The sequence below is a fragment of the Ranitomeya imitator genome, chromosome 2 (assembly GCF_032444005.1).
Source record: "Ranitomeya imitator isolate aRanImi1 chromosome 2, aRanImi1.pri, whole genome shotgun sequence".
NCBI classification, from domain to species: domain Eukaryota; kingdom Metazoa; phylum Chordata; class Amphibia; order Anura; family Dendrobatidae; genus Ranitomeya; species Ranitomeya imitator.
Window position 1 is genome coordinate 143,496,398 of NC_091283.1, and position 24,652 is coordinate 143,521,049.

Genomic DNA, 24,652 nt, shown 5'->3' on the forward strand with positions numbered 1-24,652 from the left:
AGAATCTCCTGATCTATCAATACAAAAAGGATTAACCTGATCACTAACTGGCGTAGCGAGAAAAAAAAGGAAAAACGCCAGATTTACATTTTTTCGCATTAAAATGCAATAACGGACGATCAAAAGATTCTATCTGCACCAATATGGTATAATTAAAAATGTCAGCTCGGGATGCAAAAAATAAGCCTTCACCCAATCCGAGATGAGGAAAAATAGAGACACTACGGGTATTGGAAAATGGAGCGATTTTTTTTTTTTTAACAAAGTTTGGAATTTTTTTTCGCCACTTAGATAAAAAAGAACCTAGACCTTTTTGTTGTCTATGAACTCACAATGACCTGGAGAATCATAATGGCAGGTCAGTTTTAGCATTTAGTGAACCTAGTAAAAAAGCAAAACAAAAAACAACTGTGGGATTGCACTTTTTTTGCAAATTCCCCACACTTTGAATTTTTTTCCCATTTTCCAGGACACATTATTTTAAAACCAATTATGTAGTTCAAAAGTACAACTTGTTCCCCAAAAAGCAAGCCCTCGCATGGCTATATTGATGGAAAAATTACAAAGTTATGGCTCTGGGAAGAAGGGGAGCAAAAAACGAAAACACAAAACCGAAAATATCTCCGGTCATGAAGGGGTTAAATGTGTTTGTATATCAGTATGATTTATTTGGCCTGAGAAAGTTAGCAGTTCACTTTTGAATTGTGTCATTTCTAATAAAACCATTTTCATTAGTGGGAACAACAAACATTATTCTTCGGATTCCATGATTCAAAGTCCTTGGTTCCCATAGTTCCTCTCTCTGCTAATCATATTACCAATGGAATTAAGAAGATGCAACTTTGAGACTCATGCTCAAACACGTGATGATCAGAGTAGAGCCTAAACTACTTTTACAGGTGAGTACCTATCGGTTTTATTAAAAAAATTCATTTATACTAAGCATATTGCCTTAGAAGAGCACCGCTGTCTTTTCAATTTTTACAGAAGCACATACCACGTTTAGGACGCAGTGGGAAACAAACAGAGGGCAACTGGTAGGATGATAATTCATTAGAAAATTGTAGTCACTTTATAGTGAATGATCATTTTCAGGCTACATTCCCACAAAGAGTATTTGGTAAGTTTTTTTATGTTGCAGCTTTTCTGCATCTATTACGTGAATTAAGTTACTTGCGTCCTTTGTATTTTTAGTATATTTTCTACATGTGTTTTTATCACTTTTTTTTAGCTGTGTCTTTTTTTGGTATCTGATATAAATAGAACTGCTTTGTTTTTGAACTTTCCTGTTACTTAGCTTTGATAAAACCTTATTGGTACAGTCATGTGTGGATTACATGCTTTTTTCGTGCGTTTTTGCTCTAGAAACTATATGCATTTTTACCTGCAGATTTTTCGCGTCTAATGCAATTATGTGGGCAAAATCTACTCCTAAAACTCTGCTGAATAAATATCAATTTCACACTCCTTTTGAATGCAAACAAGATTTCCTTTATTAAAGTTCAAGACAAAAGAGCAACCTTTGAGTATCATCAATGCGTTTTGGCCAATTAGGCCTTATTCAGGACAGTTGCATTCAGTAGGTATTCTCCTCTAGACAGGGATTTTCTCTTCCCTGGTGGTGCAATTTGTTAAGTCTGGAGGGTATTGTTTAAAGGGACACTGTCACCTGAATTTGGAGGGAACAATCTTCAGCCATGGAGGCGGAGTTTTCGGGTGTTTGATTCACCCTTTCCTTACCCGCTGGCTGCATGCTGGCTGCAATATTGGATTGAAGTTTATTCTATGTCCTCCATAGTACACGCCTGCGCAAGGCAAGATTGCACCTTGTGCAGGCATGTACTACGGAGGACAGTGAATGAACTTCAATCCAACATTGCAGCCAGCATGCAGCCAGCGGGTAAGGAAAGGGTGAATCAAACACCCCAAAACCCCGCCTCCATGGCTGAAGATTGTTCCCTCCAAATTCAGGTGACAGTGTCCCTTTAAGAGATATCCTTGAGTAGGTTGATGAATATGAAAAGACAGTATTTCACATGTTCCGGACCGGAAATACAGGCTTTTCATATTCATCAACTTACTCAAGGATATCTATTGAATAGTGATGAGCGAGTATTAGTTTTCCCGAGCTCGCTTGGGTGACCTCCAAGTATTTGTTATTGCTCAGAGATATAGTTTTCATCTCCTTAGTTGCATGATTTACGGCTTCCAGAGCAACGAGTACACTCGCTCATCACTACTCTTGAACAATACCCTTCAGACTTAACAAATTGCACCGCCAGGGAAGAGAAAATCCCTGTCTAGAAGAGAATACCTACTGAATGCAACTGTCATAAAAAAGGCCTAATTGGCCAAAACGTGTTGACGACACTCAAAGGTTGCTCTTTCGTCTTGAACTTTAATAAAGGAAATCTTGTTTGCATTCAAAAGGAGTGTGCAATTGATATTTCTCTACATAGTCTACGAGGGATCTCACCAATCGTCTCAATTGGCATCTCCGTTAGTGAAATACCTCAGTGTGCACGCCAATATCTATTTCAAACATAAAGCTCAGCATACCCTCAAGAGAAATTGTAATCTTGTGGATTTCAAAAATGCACCTCAGGTCAGTTTACGCAGCATAAAAAAAGCACAGTGGGCATGAGATTTCTATAAATCCCATCCACTTTGTGGGAACTGTAAGACGCTGCTTTTTTTACGCAATGAAAATGTCAATGTCAAAAACTCATCATGGGAACGTGAGCTAACCGTCCTTTTCTGAATGCTCCTTTATTTCTTATCCACTGGAGGGTGGTTGACTGGCAGTGTTTCAATTAATGCCATTTTTTAAAAAGATAATTAAATTGTTTCTTCTTAAATACACAGGATAAATATATGTATAATAATGCACATTAAAACCACACAGATATCCTGACTACACATTAGATTAGCTTATCTCTGAAGTCCCAATATACTGCAATGTGGAAGTTTTTATTTGACTGTTCTAGATATAGATTGTTTTGTCAGTAATCTCCAGCAAATGATGTATCATTTCTGCAGCACTCCGCGTCACCATCTCTGTGCACAATATACACATATATTATCATTGCTTCTGAAAATTATTTCAATGCATTTAAAATGTGTCTGTCACACATGACTGATGCTTTGATCAAGAGACAATATACTCTGGGAATTATAGACTACTAGTTTTACTGGAGTAATCTGTAAATGTGAGAAGTTTACAGTGGACTCAAATAGGCCAAAAAGTGTGACTCTTTTATCACTATATGATTCTCATACAGGTTTTCCCCAGGTACAATGCTAAGATACCCAAGTCTGACTTTATTTTTGGTTTATTTGTGCAGCTTTTACAGGGCTGTGTCATGCAGATTGTTGCTCTCCATTCCATTTCAAATGGTAAAATTGTAGAATCTTATGCAGTGTAGCCCTGAATTTACAATAATGTAAGCCCCCCCGCATAAACTGAAAATAAATAAAGCGGGGGTCTCATGTCCCCATGGACCTTGCTATGAGCTTAGTTTATTAGTTTTCCTCACTTTTTAGCAATGTAAATTTCAGTCAGAATCTATGTGATTCGTGACAGACTGGTTTTTTCCAGTTTTTGAGCGCTATTTTTCCCTGCATTTTCATTGGTGGAGAGCGTTTTGGCGGTTTTTATTTATTTACAAATCTGACTGACAGCTGTCATTACCTCAGTTGCTGGCGCAAGAGCAACGAAGAGGTACCACGCTGCCATGGAAAAGCTAGTCCAGGAAGTTTTAGCTAGGGCAGGGGGCCAGGATGGCTTAGACTGGCTAAAAAGCTGCCTAGCAATGAAGGAAACGCCGGTGGGCACTGAAGTTATCCCTCCTCCTACCTAACCGGAGGCATTCCCCCCACTTTCAAGCCCGGTACCTGCCGCCCAGCCAGCGTCGAGCGCTGTATCGCGCTCCAGGAGGTCAAGGTCTGTCTCAGCGGCAGCGTCGGATTCTCCGGCGCCCAAGCGTAGCCAACGTGACGCCGGAAAGAAACCGCGACGCTGCGCCTCAGCGAAGTCCCGCAGCCCGGCGAGAGATGTCGGCCGTCGCCCCTTAGATGAACCGGCGACGTCATCTCAAGCAGCCGGAAAGGCAGGAGTGGGGCAGGGCCGTAAAAGCGCTGCGGTCCCCTCCTGCTCTCTCTCCAGAGCGGCCATCTTTGCATCGGACCTGCAGGGAAGGTCGGCTCCAGCGGCTGCTGCACAGTCCTCAGAAGATGAAGAGGATCTTCAATCAAGTTCCTTCAGAGAGCCGCGCTCGCCTAATCCCATGGGCTTGAGCGCAGGCATTTCTGGTGAGCGTCGCCGGGAGGTACAGCCTGACAGGGGTGAGAACATTAATCAAATTTTACTTAATAGTGAATTGAGGGATTTTATCAAATCAGTAGTGTGTGAAGCTATGGGGGATGTTGTACCCACTCCCCCTCCCCTTCCCTCATCCGTTCCTAAGATTACTATTGACTCTATGCGTATCGATACGCCTTCTATAGCTTCCATCCCATTAAATCCTTTTAAAGAGGCTCTAACTTGTGAACTGTCTCCACTTGGTTTCCATTTAAGTTCCTCGGTTAAGGAGCTTATTTGGAACAATAATTTTATCGATATATTTTCTCTTATCCCTCGCAGAGATCAGCCCCCGAAGTCTGATAAAAAAGAGGACAGAGCAGATTCTGAGGATAGTAGGCGTAACATTAGATCGTTTAACAACTGGATACAAGCCTTTGCTATATACGCTGCAGTTTTGGGGGAGAAATCCCCTAAGCTTTGCAGTAGCTTGTTTCAGCACGTCGATATTATCTTAGAAGCTTATAGAAATTTCGGCGGCTCTGCTTGGCTTCACTATGATGAGGCTTTTAGGCATAAGCTATCTGTTCACCCTGAGGTTAAATGGGGTACGAAAGATATCGGGTTGTGGATTAACCTCATGCTGCCGTCAAGACAAGTCGCGGGTAGGCAAACGGTTAATTCCTTTCCTAAAAGAGGCGTCTGCTTCGCCTTTAACGAATCCTTTTGCAAATGGAGTAATAATTGCCGGTTCAGGCACGAGTGCTCCTTCTGCGGTAATGCCCATCCGATGTCCAAATGCTTTAAGAAGCAGGCAGCCCAGCAATCTGCAAGTAAGGATCCTAACCCAAAAGGCCCGGACGCCAGTGAATTTGGAAAATATGGTTCACTGGCTAAACAGATTCCCAAACAAGGAGAGTAGTCAGCTCTTGTTTGAGGGTTTTTATGATGGCTTTCATGTACCCCAGTTCAAAGGGAAGGGTTGCATTATAGTAAATAATTTATCCTCCATTTCTGCTTTTCCAGAAGTTGCTAGGGAAAAAATCCATAATGAGTTAGTATTAGGTAGGGTGGCTGGCCCTTTTATGTCCCCCCCTTTTTAAATTTTCGCATCTCACCTCTGGGGGTCGTACCTAAAAAAGATTCCGGTTCATTTCGTTTAATTCACCATCTTTCGTATCCGCCAGGCCACTCTTTAAATGATGAAGTTGATAAGGAATGTTGTTCAGTTTCTTACTCTTCCTTTGACGGTGCATTGGATTTGCTAAGGAAATTCGGTTCCTTTGCATTAATGGCGAAATCCGATATTAAATCGGCTTTTAGGATTCTACCAGTTCACCCTATGGGTTTTAACTCATTAGGTTTCCATTTTGATGGCTGTTTTTTTTTCGATAAATGCCTCCCAATGGGCTTTTCATTGTCATGCTTTTACTTCGAGACGTTTTCCGTTTTTTTGCATTGGGTTTTACAATCCAACAGTAAGGAAGCAGGGATACTGCACTACCTGGATGATTTCCTTTTCATAGGTCCTCCTCATTCACTTGTATGTCAGGCTACCCTGGACACATTTTTTCGGATGTGCTCTCACTTTGGCGTTCCTATCGCGATTGATAAAACTGTTGGCCCTTGTAATCGAATTGAATTTTTAGGCATCACAATCGATTCTGTAAAAATGGAAGCTATTCTCCCTGAGGATAAGGTTGCCAAGCTGCGTGCTTCTCTTTCTGAATTTTTGTCTAAGGATAAAATCTCTCTCAAAGATCTTCAAGCGCTTTTAGGCCTGCTGAACTTTGCTCTTCGGGTAATTCCAATGGGCCGAGTCTTTTCTAGGAGTTTGTACGAAGCCACCAAAGGTTTTTCTTCACCTAAATGCCACATTCGAGTTCGCTCTGAGCTCAAGGAGGACGCTAGAATTTGGCTGTCATTTTTGTCCGATTTTAATGGTAAATCGGTTTTACAATCTCCTTTTATCAATGCGGATTCTATTCCTCTGGTTTTCTCCGCAGATATTTCCTTAGGTGTCAGCTTGGTATGTTCATCTCATTGGGTTCGCTTGAATTGGCCTGATGATTCCGATATTATCAGGGTCATGAATAATTCCCTGCTCTTAGAGCTTTTTGCAATTTTTTCACTTATCTTCATCTGGGGCAAAAACTTGCAAAATTCAAGAATTCTGTTGTTCTCCTCTAACCAAGCAGTCGTTTTTGCCATCAACACCCTTTCTTCAAAGAATCGTCAGGCCGCAAAGATTTTGAGACAACTGTTTTTTCTATGTTTGAAAAACAACGTATGGCTGAAGGCGAAAGTGGGCTATAGCAAATTTAAATCGTTAACTGAGATGTTATTGAATAGTCAGTGGACTAATTTTTCCCAACAGGTTCCGCTAGCAGACAAGGAAGCGACCCATTGTCCTCCATCAGTTTGGGACGTGATCTCAGCCTAGTTCCGCATTTTATTGAAAATTCCCTGTCCAAACGATCGTGGGCTGACTACTCGGCCGCATGGAAAAAATGGTCTGATTTTTGTGTTCTTCACGGGTTTAATGCATTGACTTCCGACCCTTTTGTTGCTCTGCAATTTGCGGAATCTTTACTTAAGAAGAATTTATCTTACTCTGCGTTAGCAAAATGCTTCGCAGGAGTCTCCTTTTTCCTGAAGGCCCACGGGGAATCTGCGTTGACTGACCTCTTTCTGGTTAAACAATTCTTGAAGGGCCTAAAACGAGAGAATTTTGTACCAGATTCCAGACGTCCCATTTCCCTGTCGTTGCTAAGAAACATTTGTTCAGTGCTGATTAATGTCTGCTCAAAACCAGAGGAAGCACTGTTGTTTAACGCCATTTTCTTAATTTGTTTTTTTGGAGCTCTTAGAGTCGGCGAGATAGTGTCTTATAAGAAAGCTGAGCCATCCGGGCTCAGGCTGGAGGACGTTAAAATTTTTGATTCCTTCCTTTTAGTGTTTATTAGAAGTTCTAAAACAGATCAAATGGGAAGAGGTAGTGAAATTTGTTTGAAATCTTTTGATGACAAAACTATTTGCCCAGTTTTTAATTTTTCCAAATGGATTGTGGTTAGGCCTGCGGTGCAGGGCTCGTTGTTTTTGCATAAAGATGAATCACCAGTCACTGTATTTCAGTTCAATTTTATTTTGAAAAAATGTCTATCTTTTTTGGGAAAGAGTCACCTCAGGATATCCTCTCATTCGTTTAGGATAGGTGCGGCTACGGAAGCCTCTTAGAGCCGGCTTATCTGATGCCAGAATCAAAAAAATGGGTAGATGGGAATCGAATCGTTTTAAACTGTACGTTCGACATCATTTATATGCTGACTAATTATTTATTTTCTTTTAGGTCCAAATATTGTTTGGATTGTTGGCCATTCCTTTATTTTCTGGGCCCAGAAGAGGGCTAGTCAGCGTTGTTACTCGGAGAATCTGTCCTTTAACCCTTCCATTACGCAGGTCTACTGGCATAGCATCCGTGGACTGAAGTGGGCTTCTTTGGTGCATGAGCTAAATAATTGTTTGTTGAAATTTCCATACCCGGATTTATTAATCATTCATCTTTCTGGGAATGATCTTGGGAAGATCAATACGCATAATTTATTAGCGGCCATGCGGTCTGATCTTATTTTTTTGAAACAAAAATTTCCATTTTCTTGTCTCGTTTTTTCCGAGATCATTCCCAGACTTTTTTGGCAGCAACAGCAGTTGGCTTTTATGGATAAAATTCGTAAAAGGGTAAACCGTGAAATGATGAAATTTTTTCCCCTTTTAGGAGGCTTTTCTTTTAGGCATGTGGATTTGGAGGGGTTTTTACCTGGTCTGTTTAGACAAGATTTGGTTCACTTGTCCAACATAGGACTTGACATTTTTAATCTGAACTTGGGCAACATAGTTGAAAAATGGCTGTGTGGTTTGGGGGGGCCTCGACTCTGTTAGTCTTGGCCTTGTGGGATAAATCACCCATGTATGGGTGGATTTGGACATTTGGAATTTTTGGAGAATTTTAAATATGTTATTTCGGAAGTTTATTTATTGGAAGTATTTTATGGTATTTTATGTAACCCTGAATAAAACCGCACGGCCATTTTATTTCCACTTTAAATTAAATCTGTGTCCAGAGTGTTTATTTCGGCATGGGTTCTATGGGGACATGTAAGCCCCCCCGCATAAACTGAAAATAAATAAAGCGGGGGTCTCATGTCCCCATGGACCTTGCTATGAGCTTAGTTTATTAGTTTTCCTCACTTTTTAGCAATGTAAATTTCAGTCAGAATCTATGTGATTCGTGACAGACTGGTTTTTTCCAGTTTTTGAGCGCTATTTTTCCCTGCATTTTCATTGGTGGAGAGCGTTTTGGCGGTTTTTATTTATTTACAAATCTGACTGACAGCTGTCATTACCTCAGTTGCTGGCGCAAGAGCAACGAAGAGCCCACCCTCCCTCCCTTTATGTCATCGTTCCTCCTGTCGTGTGGTTTTAATCGTGGGGATAAATCACCCATGTATGGGTGGATTTGGACATTTGGAATTTTTGGAGAATTTTAAATATGTTATTTCGGACGTTTATTTATTGGAAGTATTTTATGGTATTTTATGTAACCCTGAATAAAACCGCACGGCCATTTTATTTCCACTTTAAATTAAATCAGTGTCCAGAGTGTTTATTTCGGCATGGGTTCTATGGGGACATGTGAGGTGAACACATAAAGAAGCACTGGAGGAAATTTGTTATAAAACATGCTCTGATATGTCCTAATTTTCTTTGCAAAACAGTAACCTTTTTAAGCTTGATGGACAGCGTCCAAAGGCACTAGACAATCATATTCATATACAGGCTCGCGACATATCAATCTGTCACTAAATTTAATTATTCCGGTAATAGTGTTGTAAAGTTGTCGAGAGCGGTAGTCATGACTGAGCTGCTGTCAAACTACGCTCTGGCACTTCTCAGGAAAACAGTGTCCCAGTCCAAGTGTGCACTACACTACCTTGTAGGTCGCTGTCTTCGGGCCTCCATCCTCAGGAAGCCACAACACACAATTCAGGGGACAACAAGTTCATTGCAACAAGTAAACATTTACTGGTCAAATCCAGTTCATCAGGTTGTAACACGTGGGATAGGGCACAATACTTCGTATTCCTTACTTCCTCAGCACAACACATCTTCAGCCCTACAACTAGTTCGTCCTGGACTATCCCTAAGCCCACTGACTCCATGAGCCCCAGGGATTTCATTACACTTCAGCAGTGCACCAGGATCCACTACCTTCCATCTATGCGAGTCCCTGTCCATCTTCTACGGTATGCCAGAGAACATGATGTGTCCGGCAGCCCCTATGCCAGACTTTGGGCTCCCGACATGAAAAGAGCAACCGCTTGGGATTCCAGTACGGTGTCCCATGCCTTGAACATTTGGTACATATTGGCCATAGCAGCCCACTGTTCCTCAAGTTGATCTTGTCATGGTGTTTCCATATCTATCTTGCTATCAGTAAATGCCCCTCTCTTTTATTAACATTATCCCGCTCCCACTGTGTGCTAGACCCGAGCATTAACTGTATCTTATCCATAACAGTATGTTCTAAACTTAATGTCCTTAACTTATGCTCTAGATCCTAATCTATATCTTAACCTACAATAACACCATGCAATATAATACCTTCCATTGCTACATTAACAGTCTAGTTGCAAGAGACCCTAAAACACAGTACATAGTTCACACTTAACATGACACATTATCTACATAAAACGCATGACGTTATTTACATGATGCGAATGTTGTCTTCAGGGGTAGGAACGCAGCAGAACAGTCCATCACTCTTACAGTGTGACAGGGAGCCATAATATTACCATATTATGGTCCATATCATGGTCAAACCAGTGTATCTCTTCCTGGGACGAGGGATGGACTGGCCTGATTTTAGGTGATGTGTGATTTAATGCTTGGGCACCTTAGCATGAGCTGATTTTCTAAATACAGTGATTATACCACAGTATAATACAGTGATTATACCACAGCTAACAGTGAACAGCCTGTAACACATTCAGAGAGTATGGCTATAATAAATACCTAGTTTTCTGTATGACTTGTAATTAGAGATAGCTGAACCCAAACAGTAAAGTTTGTGGATGGGGCATGGATCCCGAACACGGACTTCACAAGGAAGTTCATGTTACTGTTCGGGTTTGGAACCCCAAACATTGGGTGTTTCTCACGCTGAAACTACGGCAGCTCTGAACAGCCATAAGATTCATACCACCGATCACAGCACTGCGGTTCTCATGCTGTCACATTACAGAGTAAGCCTGCACCTGTGTTCGGAAGTAAAAAGTTTACAAGTTTACCTCTGGTCACTGGCAGCAGCTGATGGGACTACTACTCCCATCAGCCTACGACTGTTTCCCTAATAACATCGAGAGCAGGAGGTGGCTTATGGGAGTATTATCAGCCGACGCCTGCGCTCTAAATAAATATTAAAAGAAAAATCTGGGGTGGGCTCCCCTATATTTTTGATAACCAGTAAGGCAAAACTGACAGCTGTGAACTGCAACCCACAGCTTCTGGCTTTATAATGGCTGGTTATTAAGAATAGAGGGGTTGCACACTATCTAAAATTATTTAAGTAACTAATTTTAAAAACGGCATGGGATCTTTCCCATTTTTGACAACCATCCAAGCTAAAGCAGACAGCTGGGGGCTGGTAAGGGGCCATAGATATTGGCCCTCTTCATCCTAAAAATAGCAGCCCACAGCCACCCAGAAGAGGTATATCTATAAGATACGTCAATGCTGGTACTTTTCCAGGTTGTTTCCAATTGCCCTGTGGTGGTAACAAGTGAGGTTCATATTTGTGGGGTTGGCATCACCTTTTTATTGTCCAGTGACATCAAGCCCACTGCTTAGAAATGGAGAGTCATCTATAAGATGTCTATTCATTACTAATCCTGTAGTTATTTTATGAACAAACACACAGCCAGAATAAAGTCTTTTATTTTAAACTAGATGGCAGCCCGATTCTAAAGAATCGGGAGTCTAGAATCCATATATACTTTATTTATTCAAATGTAAGAATAATACAATTAATAAATAATAGTAAGAAAGAACAAAAATAATAGGCAGTATATGGAGAAAACACCAAACAAAAGTTCAAAATTGGTGTGAAAATGTCACTGAACCACTTCACAACTAAATATATATAGTTTTGGTAAATGGTATTATCATTTTTTTGACGAAATTCGGCAGGAGCTTGAAGAGCAACGTCACTGGGCCCGCCTCCACGCAGTAGAAACTTGCTGTGAGGTAAAAATTCAAAAATCACACCAAAATGGCGGGCGGAGTGTGTCACAGTACGGCACGTTTCTGATTGGTCGCTCGCAGCAGGCGGCAACCAATCAGACACTGGACACTGTTGACGTCACTTATCTCCGGACATTAGCTCCGGACATTAGCTCCGGACATTAGCTCCGGACAGGAAGTTGGCACAAATTGCAGGAAGTAGTATTCTAGGCAATTATATATTAGGTAAGAAAACACACTTTTACTTTTTTAGTTAAAAATAACAAACACAGTTATACTGACTTAAAGTCCCTCAAATATGAATCTCACTTTCCACCACCACAGGCAAGTGGGAAGAGCCTGGGCAATGTGCCAGATTTGGCGCATCTAATAGATGCACATTTTTTGGGCAGCTGTGGGCTGCTATTTTTAGGCTGAGGGAGACCAATATCCATGGCCCCTTACCAGCCTGAGAATTCCAGCCCCAAGCTGCCTGCTTTAGCTTGGCTGTTTGTCAAAAATGGGGGGATCCCACATATTTTTTTTTTAATATTATTTCAATAATTTAAAAAAAGGCGCTCTATTCTTGATAAACATTCTTGCTAAAGCTGACAACTGAGGGTTGCAGCCCACAGCTGTCAGTTTTGCTAGGCTGGTTATCAAAAATACAGAGGGGAGTCCATGACATTTTTTTCTTTTTAATTATTTATTTAGTGCGCAGACACCGGCTGATGAATACTCCTATCAGTCACTGCTTGCTCTTGCTGTTATTAGCGGCAGCAGACGTACTTTGATGGGAGTAGTAGTCACATCAGCTGACGGCAGTGATCGTAGGTAAACTTTTTCCTTCCGATCACCACTGCAGGCTCACATTGTCATTTGACAGAGAGGGAACTGCAGCTCTGACCGACGGTAGCTATTTTACCGCCAATCAGAGGCAGTGTTGCCGAGATGTCATGTACATGACAGCGTGGAAAAAACTGGATGTTCGGGCCCCAAATTCAAATGAATTGGGTCTGGGTTCGGGTACTGTTTTGGTACCAGAACTGAACTTTTTTTATAACTGTTTGGCTGAACCCGCCAGACTGAAACATCCAGGAGTTCACCCATCTCTACTTTAAATGTATGTGGTGTTTTTTATGGGTATATTTACAAATGATCAGGATATTAGTCTGTTTTAGAACTCCTGGATGTCAAGAAGCTGTACATGCTCATCGGTTTCTGATTCTAAGTTCACTTAATTTGCTTTTACAAAAAGTTTTTTAAGTTTCTAATTTATACCATGGAACATGTAGCACATCCACACAGCAGCCTCGGCTTTGCTTAGGCTCATCAATACAAGATATTGATTGTGGCTGCTTCTGTGGGTGAATCTAAACCAGTCAATTGACCTTTCTGTGCACACGTTAGTGCACAAAATAATAGCCATCAACTCATGATCATTTCCTGTTGAAAATACATGAAACATTATGTAAAGGGTTCTCTGCTAGTCCCTGCAGTGATATATATTGATATATATTGATAGAGCATAAATGGAATGCTATGGCTCTCAGTGGTTGATAGAAGATTGCATTGCCAGCAAATTGCAATCCCTCCTTCACTCTAGCTTTTGTGTCATTTATCGGGAGGTAGGCAGCTCATGTGGAGAACTTTGTTGAGTCTCATTATTAGTATAAACTTTTCCTGACACTTCGACTGGAAACTTTCAGTGGTCATAAAATACGTACTGTATAAGGATGGATATCACCAAGTGACAGTTGGTGGCCAAACAACCAACAGCAATTTATGGTGATTCCTCCATAAAGATGTTTTTTTATTTTTTAATGAGGAAAGATGTCTTAAGTGGTGAGATAGGAAACGTCTTTAGAAGAAAGGTTTTAATTAAAGCTAAAGGTACCGTCACACTTAGCGACGCTGCAGCGATACCGACAACGATCCGGATCGCTGCAGCGTCGCTGTTTGGTCGCTGGAGAGCTGTCACACAGACCGCTCTCCAGCGACCAACGATGCCGGTAACCAGGGTAAACATCGGGTAACTAAGCGCAGGGCCGCGCTTAGTAACCCGATGTTTACCCTGGTTACCATCCTAAAAGTAAAAAAATACAACCACTACATACTTACCTACAGCCATCTGTCCTCCAGCGCTGTGCTCTGCACTCCTCCTGTACTGTCTGTGTGAGCACAGCGGCCGGAAAGCAGAGCGGTGACGTCACCGCTCTGCTTTCCGGCTGACCGACGCTCACAGCCAGTACAGGAGGAGTGCAGAGCACAGCGCTGGAGGACAGACAGCGGTAGGTAAGTATGTAGTGGTTGTTTTTTTTTACTTTTAGGATGGTATCCAGGGTAAACATCGGGTTACTAAGCGCGGCCCTGCGCTTAGTTACCCGATGTTTACCCTGGTTACCAGTGAAGACATCGCTGAATCGGTGTCACACACGCCAATCCAGCGATGTCAGGAGGGAGTCCAGCGACGAAATAAAGTTCTGGACTTTCTTCCCCGACCAGCGACAGCACAGCAGGGGCCTGATCGCTGCTGCCTGTCACACTGGACGATATCGCTAGCGAGGACGCTGCAACGTCACGGATCGCTAGCGATATCGTCTAGTGTGACGGTACCTTAAGCCTGGTTTCTATCTCTCCCCCCCCCATTCTGTTGAGGCCTGGCTAGGCACATGAAGAGGTATGTCATTACAGTAAGGGACCATCCATACTATGGTACACCTTATCATAATTGGTTGGTTATTACCTTTTTTTCATCAAAAAATGTTAATGAAGTTCCTCACATTTTTTATGTGTGGAATAGTGGAATTCATGTATTCATTAATCACACACAAAGGCCTTGAATCATCAAGAGCATTAAAAAAAAATGAATTATTATACTGTATAATGCGGGTGACTGAAAAATATAACCAATATGATCATGTCAGCTAATGTTTGTCAGTATGTCACCGTGCTAATGATTTATTACTGCTCACAGTGGATAACAGTGGATGGCCGAAACTGTTTGATACCATCCAGAGTGCCAGAGGCAATCAAGCAGACCAGGACGAGGAGATGCATGAATATGAATGTGGTAAGTCAGCAATGAATACATGGACTGTTTGGATATGTTTCCAATAAATGTAACAGATATGTCCTGTAATTAAGATAATTTGTATCTACAGAAAATAATAAAAAGTGCAAGCTTCTTCGGCAGAAAGCTATGTCTTGATCATCCCATGCACTTGCAGTTGTGGGACTGGTGAAGGAGCATGTGCTTTGACTAGAGAGAAGACAGTAGCCTTCTGCCAGACACCACTGGTGATGGCTTACTTCTAAGAAGAATTCATATATTATAATCTAATTCCTTGTTGCTTCTTTACCATGACATTATCTCTCATGGGAAAGCCATTAGGTCCCCTTACACATGAAAAGGTAGGCTGGTGACATAATAGTCACCACATTTAGCCAACATTAATGTAACATGTATGGCCATGTTACAATTATATGTATAACATGAAAGGGGATTTTTCATGTTCTGAAAGTTGTATAGTTAGCATGAAAATAACCAAGTTTGCAAGTGACTTGCTTTTTCTATCTGTTGTCATTCTCCTTCCACATGAGCTTCTATCATACATTGTTTTCGACTTGTCGCCAATGAGAACATCCAATAGAGCCTAATCAAGTATTTGCATTAGTTACAGTTCAGGCTACGGAGTTAACTCATTAGATCCTGGCCACTTCTCTCCAGCCTATTAATTTCTACAGAGCAGTTAGACGATGCTGCTTACCAGTTGCTCTTGACTAATCTCTCCCTTTATGTCAGTTCCTGATCTGGAACTGATGTTTTCAGTCCTGCAAAATCAGAAGCTCCCATACCCCCACTTTGTGGTTGCTTAGCCAGTGCATTTCTCCTAATTACTACTCACTTTGGCTACGTTCACACTAGCGTTGTGCGCCGCTGCGTCGGCGACGCGACGCACAACGCACCGAAAAACGCAAAAATGCTGCGTTTTTCGACGCGTGCGTCGTTTTTTGACGAAAATCGGACGCAAGAAAAATGCAACTTGTTGCGTTTTTTTGGTCCGACGCTAGCGTCAAAAAAGACGCATGTGTCGAAAAATGCAACAAGCAAAAACGCATGCGTCCCCCATGTTAAACATAGGGGCGCATGACGCGTGCGTCGCCGCTGCGTCGCCCGACGCTAGCGCGACGCACACTAGCCGAACGCTAGTGTTAAAGTAGCCTTTCCTCATAAGCTCCTGAGCCATATTCAAAGGCACTGTTATCTCTGTATGTAAATATAGAGATAACAGTGTAGATTTTATAAGAAGCATTGTCAGACCTGATGGAGTCACAATAGCACTTTCAGGTCTTACAAAGTATAATTTTACTCAGTCTCAACTATCACTGAAGAAAGAGTTCGTGCACCCATCTCCATCAAGAAGTAAGTGAATAGGCTAAAGAGCAGAGTACTCCTGAAGACATATGTTCAGACTAACCCACTTAGTGGGGACTGTGTCCATGGGGCAAATGAGACAATACTCTGACATTTGAGACAGGAACCAGCATTGTATGAATTATCTACTTGTACTAGAGAGAATACAAAAAAGAATTCTAGATTCAGAGATTGTGCAATTGCATTCATGACTGACTATAACTTAAACAACATTCATCAGCTATATATAAAATAGGGGATAGAAGAATGATAATTGGGGTTCAGGCTGCTGGGACCCCCACCATTCAGTAGAAGGGATAACCAAGATTTTGTATGTGAATGAAGCAATAGTAAACATGAGCAATCCCCCTGATTACTCACTATCATGAATTACTATCACTATTAATCATGAGATGGGCTCCTCAATGTCTAAAGAACAATTTAGTTGATTTCAAGAATGTTGGGGCTCAAAGGGTGGTATACATTAGAGTCAGTGGAAATAAAACTGAGGCCTCTCTAGTACGACTACGAGTGGGTTGGGTTGAAGTGGCTGACCAAGTTGATAGCAACTAAGGATTTGGGGAATTTTTATTACTCAAAGCAAAAAAGTATAGTGTTATAACAGGATACAGATGGATGCCTATACAATTGCATCCTGTTGCCGTTGACTCGTTTGAGAATAAAGCAATATACAGCACTGGTCAAAAGTTTGGACAAATCTATTCATGCAATGGATGTTCTTATTGGAATGAGCTCATAGTAGATTCAAACTGAAGGCAGCAAAGCCGCAAGGGAACAAGCATGGAAACAAGGAGTAAAGAAATGTGTAAAACAAACAAGAATGTGCGTTAAACCTTGGATTCCTCAAAGTACCCCCTTTAACTGAAATGACAGCTTATGCAATCTGTCCATCAATAGTTTATTTTTGGAATTGCCAGTCATTAGAAAGTTTTTGCGACTATTAGGTGTGTATTGCAGGGCCAAGTTTGGTAGACAGTTTCATACAGTGCTAAGCCATATTCCATAACTTTTGAAAGCCAAAATATGACAAGAAACACTCAAGAAAGTAAAGAGAAATGATAATCCATTATTACTTTAAACATGAAGGTCAGTCCATCGGGAAAATTGCTAGAACCTTGAAGTACATAAAGTAGCAGATACATCTCAACGTCAACTGTCTAGAGAAGTCTGTGAGAGGCAAATTCCTTCTAAGAACTACTGAGCACTGCAAATAATATGAAGAGATTTGTTTAGGCCAAGCAACACAAAGAAAAGACATTAAATCAGTGCAAATGTGTACTGTAGTGTGATGACTCAAAATTTGAGATTTTTGGTACCAATCGCAATATCTTTGTGAGACGGAAAAAAGGGTGAGCGGTTGTTTTCTACATGTGTGATATTCACTTTGAACCATAGAGGGTAAGGTGTGATGCTGTGCGAGTTCTTTGCTGGTCATTGTGTTGGTATGTATTAATATATTCCAAATTGAAAGCAGAAAAGCCCAATATGGCTATGACCAGGAAGGAAAGGGATGGAGTGTTTCATCAGATGATATGGTGTTCATAATCATGCAATTTCAAACCAATTGAGTTGGTTTGGAATTAGCTGGAGTGCATAGTGAAAGCAAGCAACCAACAAGAGCTCAGAGCCTCTGAGAACTTCAAAGCTGTTATGAAGCCATTCCAAGTGGCTACCTGATGAATCTCCATGAGAAATGCCTAGGGGTTTAAAGCAGACATCAGAGCAAAATGGGAATACTTTGAGATATCCAAAGTCTATTACATATTCTGGTTTGTTTTACAAATTTTATGTTCCTTGTTTCAACATGTTTCACTTCATGGTTTTGGTGACTTCCGTCTGAATCTATAATGTACACATTCCAATAGGAAAACAAGCAAAGGCATTGCATTTACTGTTGTGTCCACACTGGTATGTCCAAAGCAAATCTTGATTTGTTGGTGGCCCATGGCCAATACTTACCATCATTCCAAACTACTCTGTTTGGTGTTGTCACGCTCGATGATGGTTGATAAGGACCTATGTCTGCTATTACCTAACGGCTAAGACCATTCTCAGACTACCACTTTCGTACTCTGTAAATAATGATCAGTAGCTAAGTAGCTACTTGTTCATTAAAAGTTTGTTGGGCTGTTTTACTCTTATGCATATCTCATCTTTACAGAGTTGGATATCTACCCTGAGAACTGTGACTGTAAGAAGCGAATTGTAAACTGTTCCAGTCAGGAATTCCAGTTTGTCCCTCCAGTATCTGTGAATGTGACAGCTCTGTAAGTATTAAGTGTAGTGATTCAAGGGTGACTTTTGCCATTATTGATCTGGCCCTCATAAGCACCTGGCATGGTGGGGAAGTAGCTGTTAGGAGTCGAGTTTCCTCTGCTGCACAGGGGGAATCTCGATCCGTCTCCGCTGCGGTCTCCCATTCTCCTCCAGCCGCAGTGGAGTCTGCTCAGCAGGGACGTCGATCCCAGCGTCTCGCTCAGTCTGACTCTGTGCGAAGAGTTGCTGCTGCTTCTCCAGTCTCTGCCATTAAAGTCAGTGCTGGTCAGCAGCAAGCGGACTTCTCTGGGACTAAGTCCTTGTCTGCACGTACTGAGCATGCCCAGGGTAAGATCTCCTGTTGGAGATCGAGGGTCATGTGCTCAGGCTCTGCAGCACATTCCATTGGTCCTCTTGGCAGGTCTTGGAAGGGCAAAAGTGCTGTAGCCACTTCCTGTGCTGCAACTATATAAACTGCGCATGACCGCACGGCCATGCGCTAGTATTGTCTCATAATGTTATATGTGTGTGTGTAGATGAATGTATGTCGATGGATGAAAGCTCCTAAATATCCCTCTCTAGAGTTGTTGTCTGCTCGCGGATGTTGGTAGCTATCTAGCGCCCGACTAATCATCTGCACGATACACACATTACAGCATCCTCTTGCTGTGTCCGCCTGTACGGCGCCGTGCGCTTGCCTTGCGCTTTCCATACCCAAGCCAGTGTGGTTGGTGGCGTTCGTCAGTGCGGCATTGCTCGCACTCCTGTGCATTTATATATTTATTCTTAGTTTCCTTACACACCCAGTTGTGGTGTAGTGCCAGCGAGGGTCTAATCGGACTTCAATCCCAGTTGGGGTTAAGTACGCTGACTACTCGCTCGCGCTTTAGGTGCGGTACCGCGATCCTGTGACGCAACAGGATTGCTCCCTTCACGCTGGGTGAGGTTGAACCCACGTGTATATACTTTAGTGTACCGCCATATAGTCTGTATTTACTAGCAGCAGGTTTCCACCTGCACGGTGGACCCCGGACTGCGAACGCATCTATATCGCCTTTCTTGGTGCGTTCCGCCAGCCCTAACAGAATACTAGCGACAGGGTCTGGCTAGTAAATGATGGACGATCAGCGTTCACAGCGGTACATCCAGCAGCTGGAGGGAAGGTTGGCGGCTCTTGAGCGTTCAACTTCAGCTGTGGATGTCACTGCTGTCACTGTTCAGGCTGCTAGTGTTGCTGCAGCCACCTTGTCCACTGCCGCTCCTGTCCCGACTCTAACTCGCCTCCCGCTTCCAGAGAAATTCTCTGTTGACAGTAAGTCTTGTAGGGGTTTCGTGAGTCAGTGCTCTATCCATCTCGAGCTTCTGGCCTCTCGTTTCCCTACAGAGCGGGCTAAGGTGGGATTTATAGTGTCTCTTCTGTCGGACAGAGCGTTGCAGTGGGCTACGCCGCTGTGGGAGCGTGGCGATCATGTGGTGCAGAGTGCTCCGTTGTTTCTGAGCACTCTGAAGCAGGTCTTTTTGGGACCTCGTGTCACCCATGATACGGCGCTCCAATTGTTGGCATTGACTCAGGGCTCGTCCTTGGTCAGTCATTTTGCTGTCCATTTCCGCACCTTAGCATCTGAGCTGGAGTGGTCGGATAAAGCCCTCATTCCAATATTTTGGAGGGGGCTGGCTGACCACGTTAAGGACGCCCTGGCCACTAGGGAGATTCCCGCCACACTGGAGGAATTAATTTCTCTATCCACTCGTATTGATCTCCGTTTTCACGAGCGGAGGTTAGAGCGAGCCCAGTGTAGGCAGAGGTTTCGGCTGGCTCCCACCTTCGCCAAACCTTTGGAATCTCCAGACCAGGCTCCTGAGCCCCATGAGCCTATGGTAGAGTCTCGAGCAGGATCTAAGTCCCGGACCGCTCGTGCACTCCAGATTTGTCATCTTTGCCAACAGTCTGGACATCTTGCCTCCAGATGTCTCCAGCGGTCGAGGAAACGTCAGCGTCTAGTGGTAGTTGGTGGAGGTGCACTAGACACGGCGACGTTTGCCTCCAAATTGTCCTTTAAGGGGACAATAACATTGGGCTCATCCTCTCACTCGGTGGGACTCTGCGTGGATTCTGGGGCGGAGGGCAATTTTATGTCTTCAGCCTTCGCCCAACGTCACGCAATTCCTCTGGTCATGCTATCTCAACCAGTAACGGTACGAGTGGTGAATGGGTCGACACTGCCCACACAGATTACACATCAAACTATCCCTTTTACTCTGTCCATGTCACCATCTCATCAGGAGATTATATCTCTACTCGTCATTCCTGAGGGAATTGATGAGGTTCTCTTGGGGATACCTTGGTTACGGTACCACTCTCCTCACATCGAGTGGTCCTCAGGCAGAATTCTGGGATGGGGTGAATCTTGTGGGAACAGGTGTCATCGAGAGTGCGTTCAGGTTACTACTACAGAGGTACCCGCAGATCTCTCCTCTCTCCCCAAGCAATATTGGTCTTATGCAGATGTATTCTCCAAAAAGGCAGCGGAGACCCTTCCGCCCCATCGCCCCTATGACTGTCCTATTGATCTCTTGCCTGGTGCTGAGCCTCCCCGGGGTCGAGTCTATCCATTATCTCTCCCGGAAACGGAGGCAATGTCTCAGTACATACAAGAGAATCTGGCAAGAGGGTTCATCAGGAAGTCAGTGTCACCTGCTGGGGCAGGGTTCTTTTTCGTGCAGAAGAAGAATGGAGAACTACGTCCATGCATAGACTACAGGGATCTTAATGCTATCACAGTTAAGAACAAGTACCCTTTGCCGTTGATATCTGAGCTTTTCGATAGGCTTCGGGGAGCTAGAGTGTTTACTAAACTAGATCTGCGGGGTGCTTATAACCTGATTCGCATCCGTGAGGGGGACGAGCGGAAAACGGCATTTAACACCAGAGATGGGCACTATGAGTATCTGGTGATGCCCTTCGGGCTCTGTAATGCACCTGCCGTTTTCCAAGACTTTGTCAACGACATCTTCCGGGATATGCTTTCCACCTCGGTTGTAGTCTATCTGGATGATATTCTCATCTTTTCTCCAGATATTGACTCCCACCGGAGAGATGTTGGCAGAGTCTTCGACCTCCTACGGGCAAACTCTCTTTACGCAAAGTTGGAGAAGTGTGTGTTTGAGCAGGAGTCCTTACCTTTCCTGGGCTATATCATCTCCGCCCAGGGATTGGCTATGGATCCTGCCAAACTACAGGCTGTGATGGACTGGCAAGAGCCCCATTCTCTTAAAGCGGTGCAGCGCTTTATAGGGTTCATAAACTATTACCGCCAGTTCATTCCCCACTTCTCAACTCTGGTAGCTCCCTTGGTAGCCCTCACCAAGAAGGGAGCGAATCCCAAATTGTGGTCGGAAGAGGTCTCCAAGGCCTTCACTTCTATTAAGTCCCACTTTGCTAGCGCTCCCATCTTACATCGTCCCGATGTGGATAAGCCATTCCTACTGGAGGTGGATGCCTCGTCCGTTGGTGCTGGAGCAGTCCTCTACCAAAAGGATGCTCAAGGTCGGAAGCATCCATGCTTCTTCTTCTCCAAGACCTTCACGCCAGTGGAGAGGAACTACTCCATCGGGGACAGGGAGTTGCTAGCAGTGAAGTTGGCCCTTTCGGAGTGGAGACACCTTCTGGAAGGTGCGCGGTTTCCCTTCCAAGTTTACACGGACCACAAAAATTTTGTCTATTTGCAGACAGCTCAGCGGCTAAATTCTCGCCAGGCCAGATGGTCCCTGTTCTTCTCCCGGTTCCACTTTTCCCTTCATTATCTCGCCGGGGAGAAGAATATCCGTGCTGACGCTCTCTCTCGCTCCCTTATGTCAACTGAGGAGGAGGAAGAGGAGCCTCGGCTTATTGTCCCTTCCGAGAGCCTGAGAACCGTGGCGCCGGTTTCGCTAGAGTCTGTGCCTCCGGGCAAGACTTTTGTGCCCATTAATTTGTGACCGGAGGTTCTCTCTTGGGCTCATTCGTCCAGGGTGGGTGGACACTTTGGGACAAAGAGGACATCTGAGCTACTGGCGAGGACGTACTGGTGGCCGCATATGGTCCGGGATGTCAGGGATTATGTTCTGGCGTGTGTCTCCTGCGCCAAAAATAAATCTCCGCATCAAAGGCCAGCTGGTTTGCTCTATCCCTTGCCGGTGGCAGATAGGCCCTGGGAGATGGTCGGGATGGACTTTGTTGTGGGTTTGCCCAAGTCTCGCGGCTGTACCATCATTTGGGTCATCACCGATCATTTCTCAAAAATGGTGCATTTGGTGCCGCTGCCGCGGTTACCTTCTGCACGGGCCTTGGCAGCGTTGTTCATTAGACATATCTTCCGCCTGCATGGTATGCCAGACAAAATTGTCAGTGACCGGGGTCCCCAGTTTGCGTCTCGGTTCTGGAGAGAGCTCTGTCGTCTTCTCAGTATTGAGTTGAATCTCTCTTCCGCTTATCATCCCGAGACGAATGGGTTGGTAGAGAGGGCCAACCAGACCTTGGTCACATACCTGCGACATTTTGTTTCAGCCAGGCAGGATGACTGGGCATCCTTGCTATCATGGGCAGAGTTTGCACTGAACAACGCCGTAGCCGACTCCACTGGACAAACCCCATTCCTCCTCAACTATGGTCAGCATCCACGGGTACCTGTGCCTATGCCCGTGTCTTCCGCCGACTCCAGGGTGGCAGACTGGGCTGTGGAGGCACGGGATATTTGGGACCGCACTCAGGATGCCATTCGGGCCTCTAAGGAGAGAATGAGGTCCTCCGCTGATGCTCATCGGCGCCCCGCTCCGACCTTTGCTCCTGGCGACTTGGTGTGGCTCTCCGCCCGTAACATCAGGCTGCGAGTTGAGTCCACTAAATTTGCTCCTCGCTACTTGGGCCCATTCAAGGTCCTCGAGCAGGTTAATCCTGTGGTCTATCGTTTGGCCCTTCCGCCACGCCTGGGTATCACCGACACCTTTCATGTGTCCCTCTTGAAACCCGTGTATATGTCCCGGTTTTCCGAGTCATCTGCTGGGACATCGGGTTCGTCTACGGACGATTATGAGGTGAACGCTATTTTGGGGTGCAAAGTGGTGCGTGGTATAAAATTTTATTTGGTGGACTGGAAGGGTTATGGCCCCGAGGACAGGCATTCGGGCTCCGCAGCTCATTGCTGCCTTCGAACGTAGCGAGGCCCAAGGAGGGGGGGGCCCTAGGAGGGGGGGTGATGTTAGGAGTCGAGTTTCCTCTGCTGCACAGGGGGAATCTCGATCTGTCTCCGCTGCGGTCTCCCATTCTCCTCCAGCCGCAGTGGAGTCTGCTCAGCAGGGACGTCGATCCCAGCGTCTCGCTCAGTCTGACTCTGTGCGAAGAGTTGCTGCTGCTTCTCCAGTCTCTGCCATTAAAGTCAGTGCTGGTCAGCAGCGAGCGGACTTCTCTGGGACTAAGTCCTTGTCTGCACGTACTGAGCATGCCCAGGGTAAGATCTCCCGTTGGAGATCGAGGGTCATGTGCTCAGGCTCTGCAGCACATTCCATTGGTCCTCTTGGCAGGTCTTGGAAGGGCAAAAGTGCTGTAGCCACTTCCTGTGCTGCAACTATATAAACTGCGCATGACCGCACGGCCATGCGCTAGTATTGTCTCATAATGTTATATGTGTGTGTGTAGATGAATGTACAGTTAGGGCCAGAAATATTTGGACAGTGACACAATTTTCGCGAGTTGGGCTCTGCATGCCACCACATTGGATTTGAAATGAAACCTCTACAACAGAATTCAAGTGCAGATTGTAACGTTTAATTTGAAGGGTTGAACAAAAATATCTGATAGAAAATGTAGGAATTGTACACATTTCTTTACAAACACTCCACATTTTAGGAGGTCAAAAGTAATTGGACAAATAAACATAACCCAAACAAAATATTTTTATTTTCAATATTTTGTTGCAAATCCTTTGGAGGCAATCACTGCCTTAAGTCTGGAACCCATGGACATCACCAAACGCTGGGTTTCCTCCTTCTTAATGCTTTGCCAGGCCTTTACAGCCGCAGCCTTCAGGTCTTGCTTGTTTGTGGGTCTTTCCGTCTTAAGTCTGGATTTGAGCAAGTGAAATGCATGCTCAATTGGGTTTAGATCTGGAGATTGACTTGGCCATTGCAGAATGTTCCACTTTTTGGCACTCATGAACTCCTGGGTAGCTTTGGCTGTATGCTTGGGGTCATTGTTCATCTGTACTATGAAGCGCCGTCCAATCAACTTTGCAGCATTTGGCTGAATCTGGGCTGAAAGTATATCCCAATACACTTCAGAATTCATCCGGCTACTCTTGTCTGCTCTTATGTCATCAATAAACACAAGTGACCCAGTGCCATTG

The 24,652-nt window shown here is 44.0% G+C and overlaps 1 protein-coding gene across 1 annotated transcript in view; it reads left to right on the forward strand.

The window, feature by feature from the left end:
• The window catches only part of LOC138662147 (relaxin receptor 1-like), a 405,515-nt gene that overhangs the window by 205,607 nt on the left and 175,256 nt on the right, over positions 1-24,652 (forward strand). The window contains exons 3-4 of the mRNA XM_069747334.1: positions 14,556-14,651; positions 18,178-18,283. Of these exons, the coding sequence (XP_069603435.1) occupies positions 14,556-14,651; positions 18,178-18,283 (202 nt within the window). The remainder of the gene's footprint in view (positions 1-14,555; positions 14,652-18,177; positions 18,284-24,652) is intronic.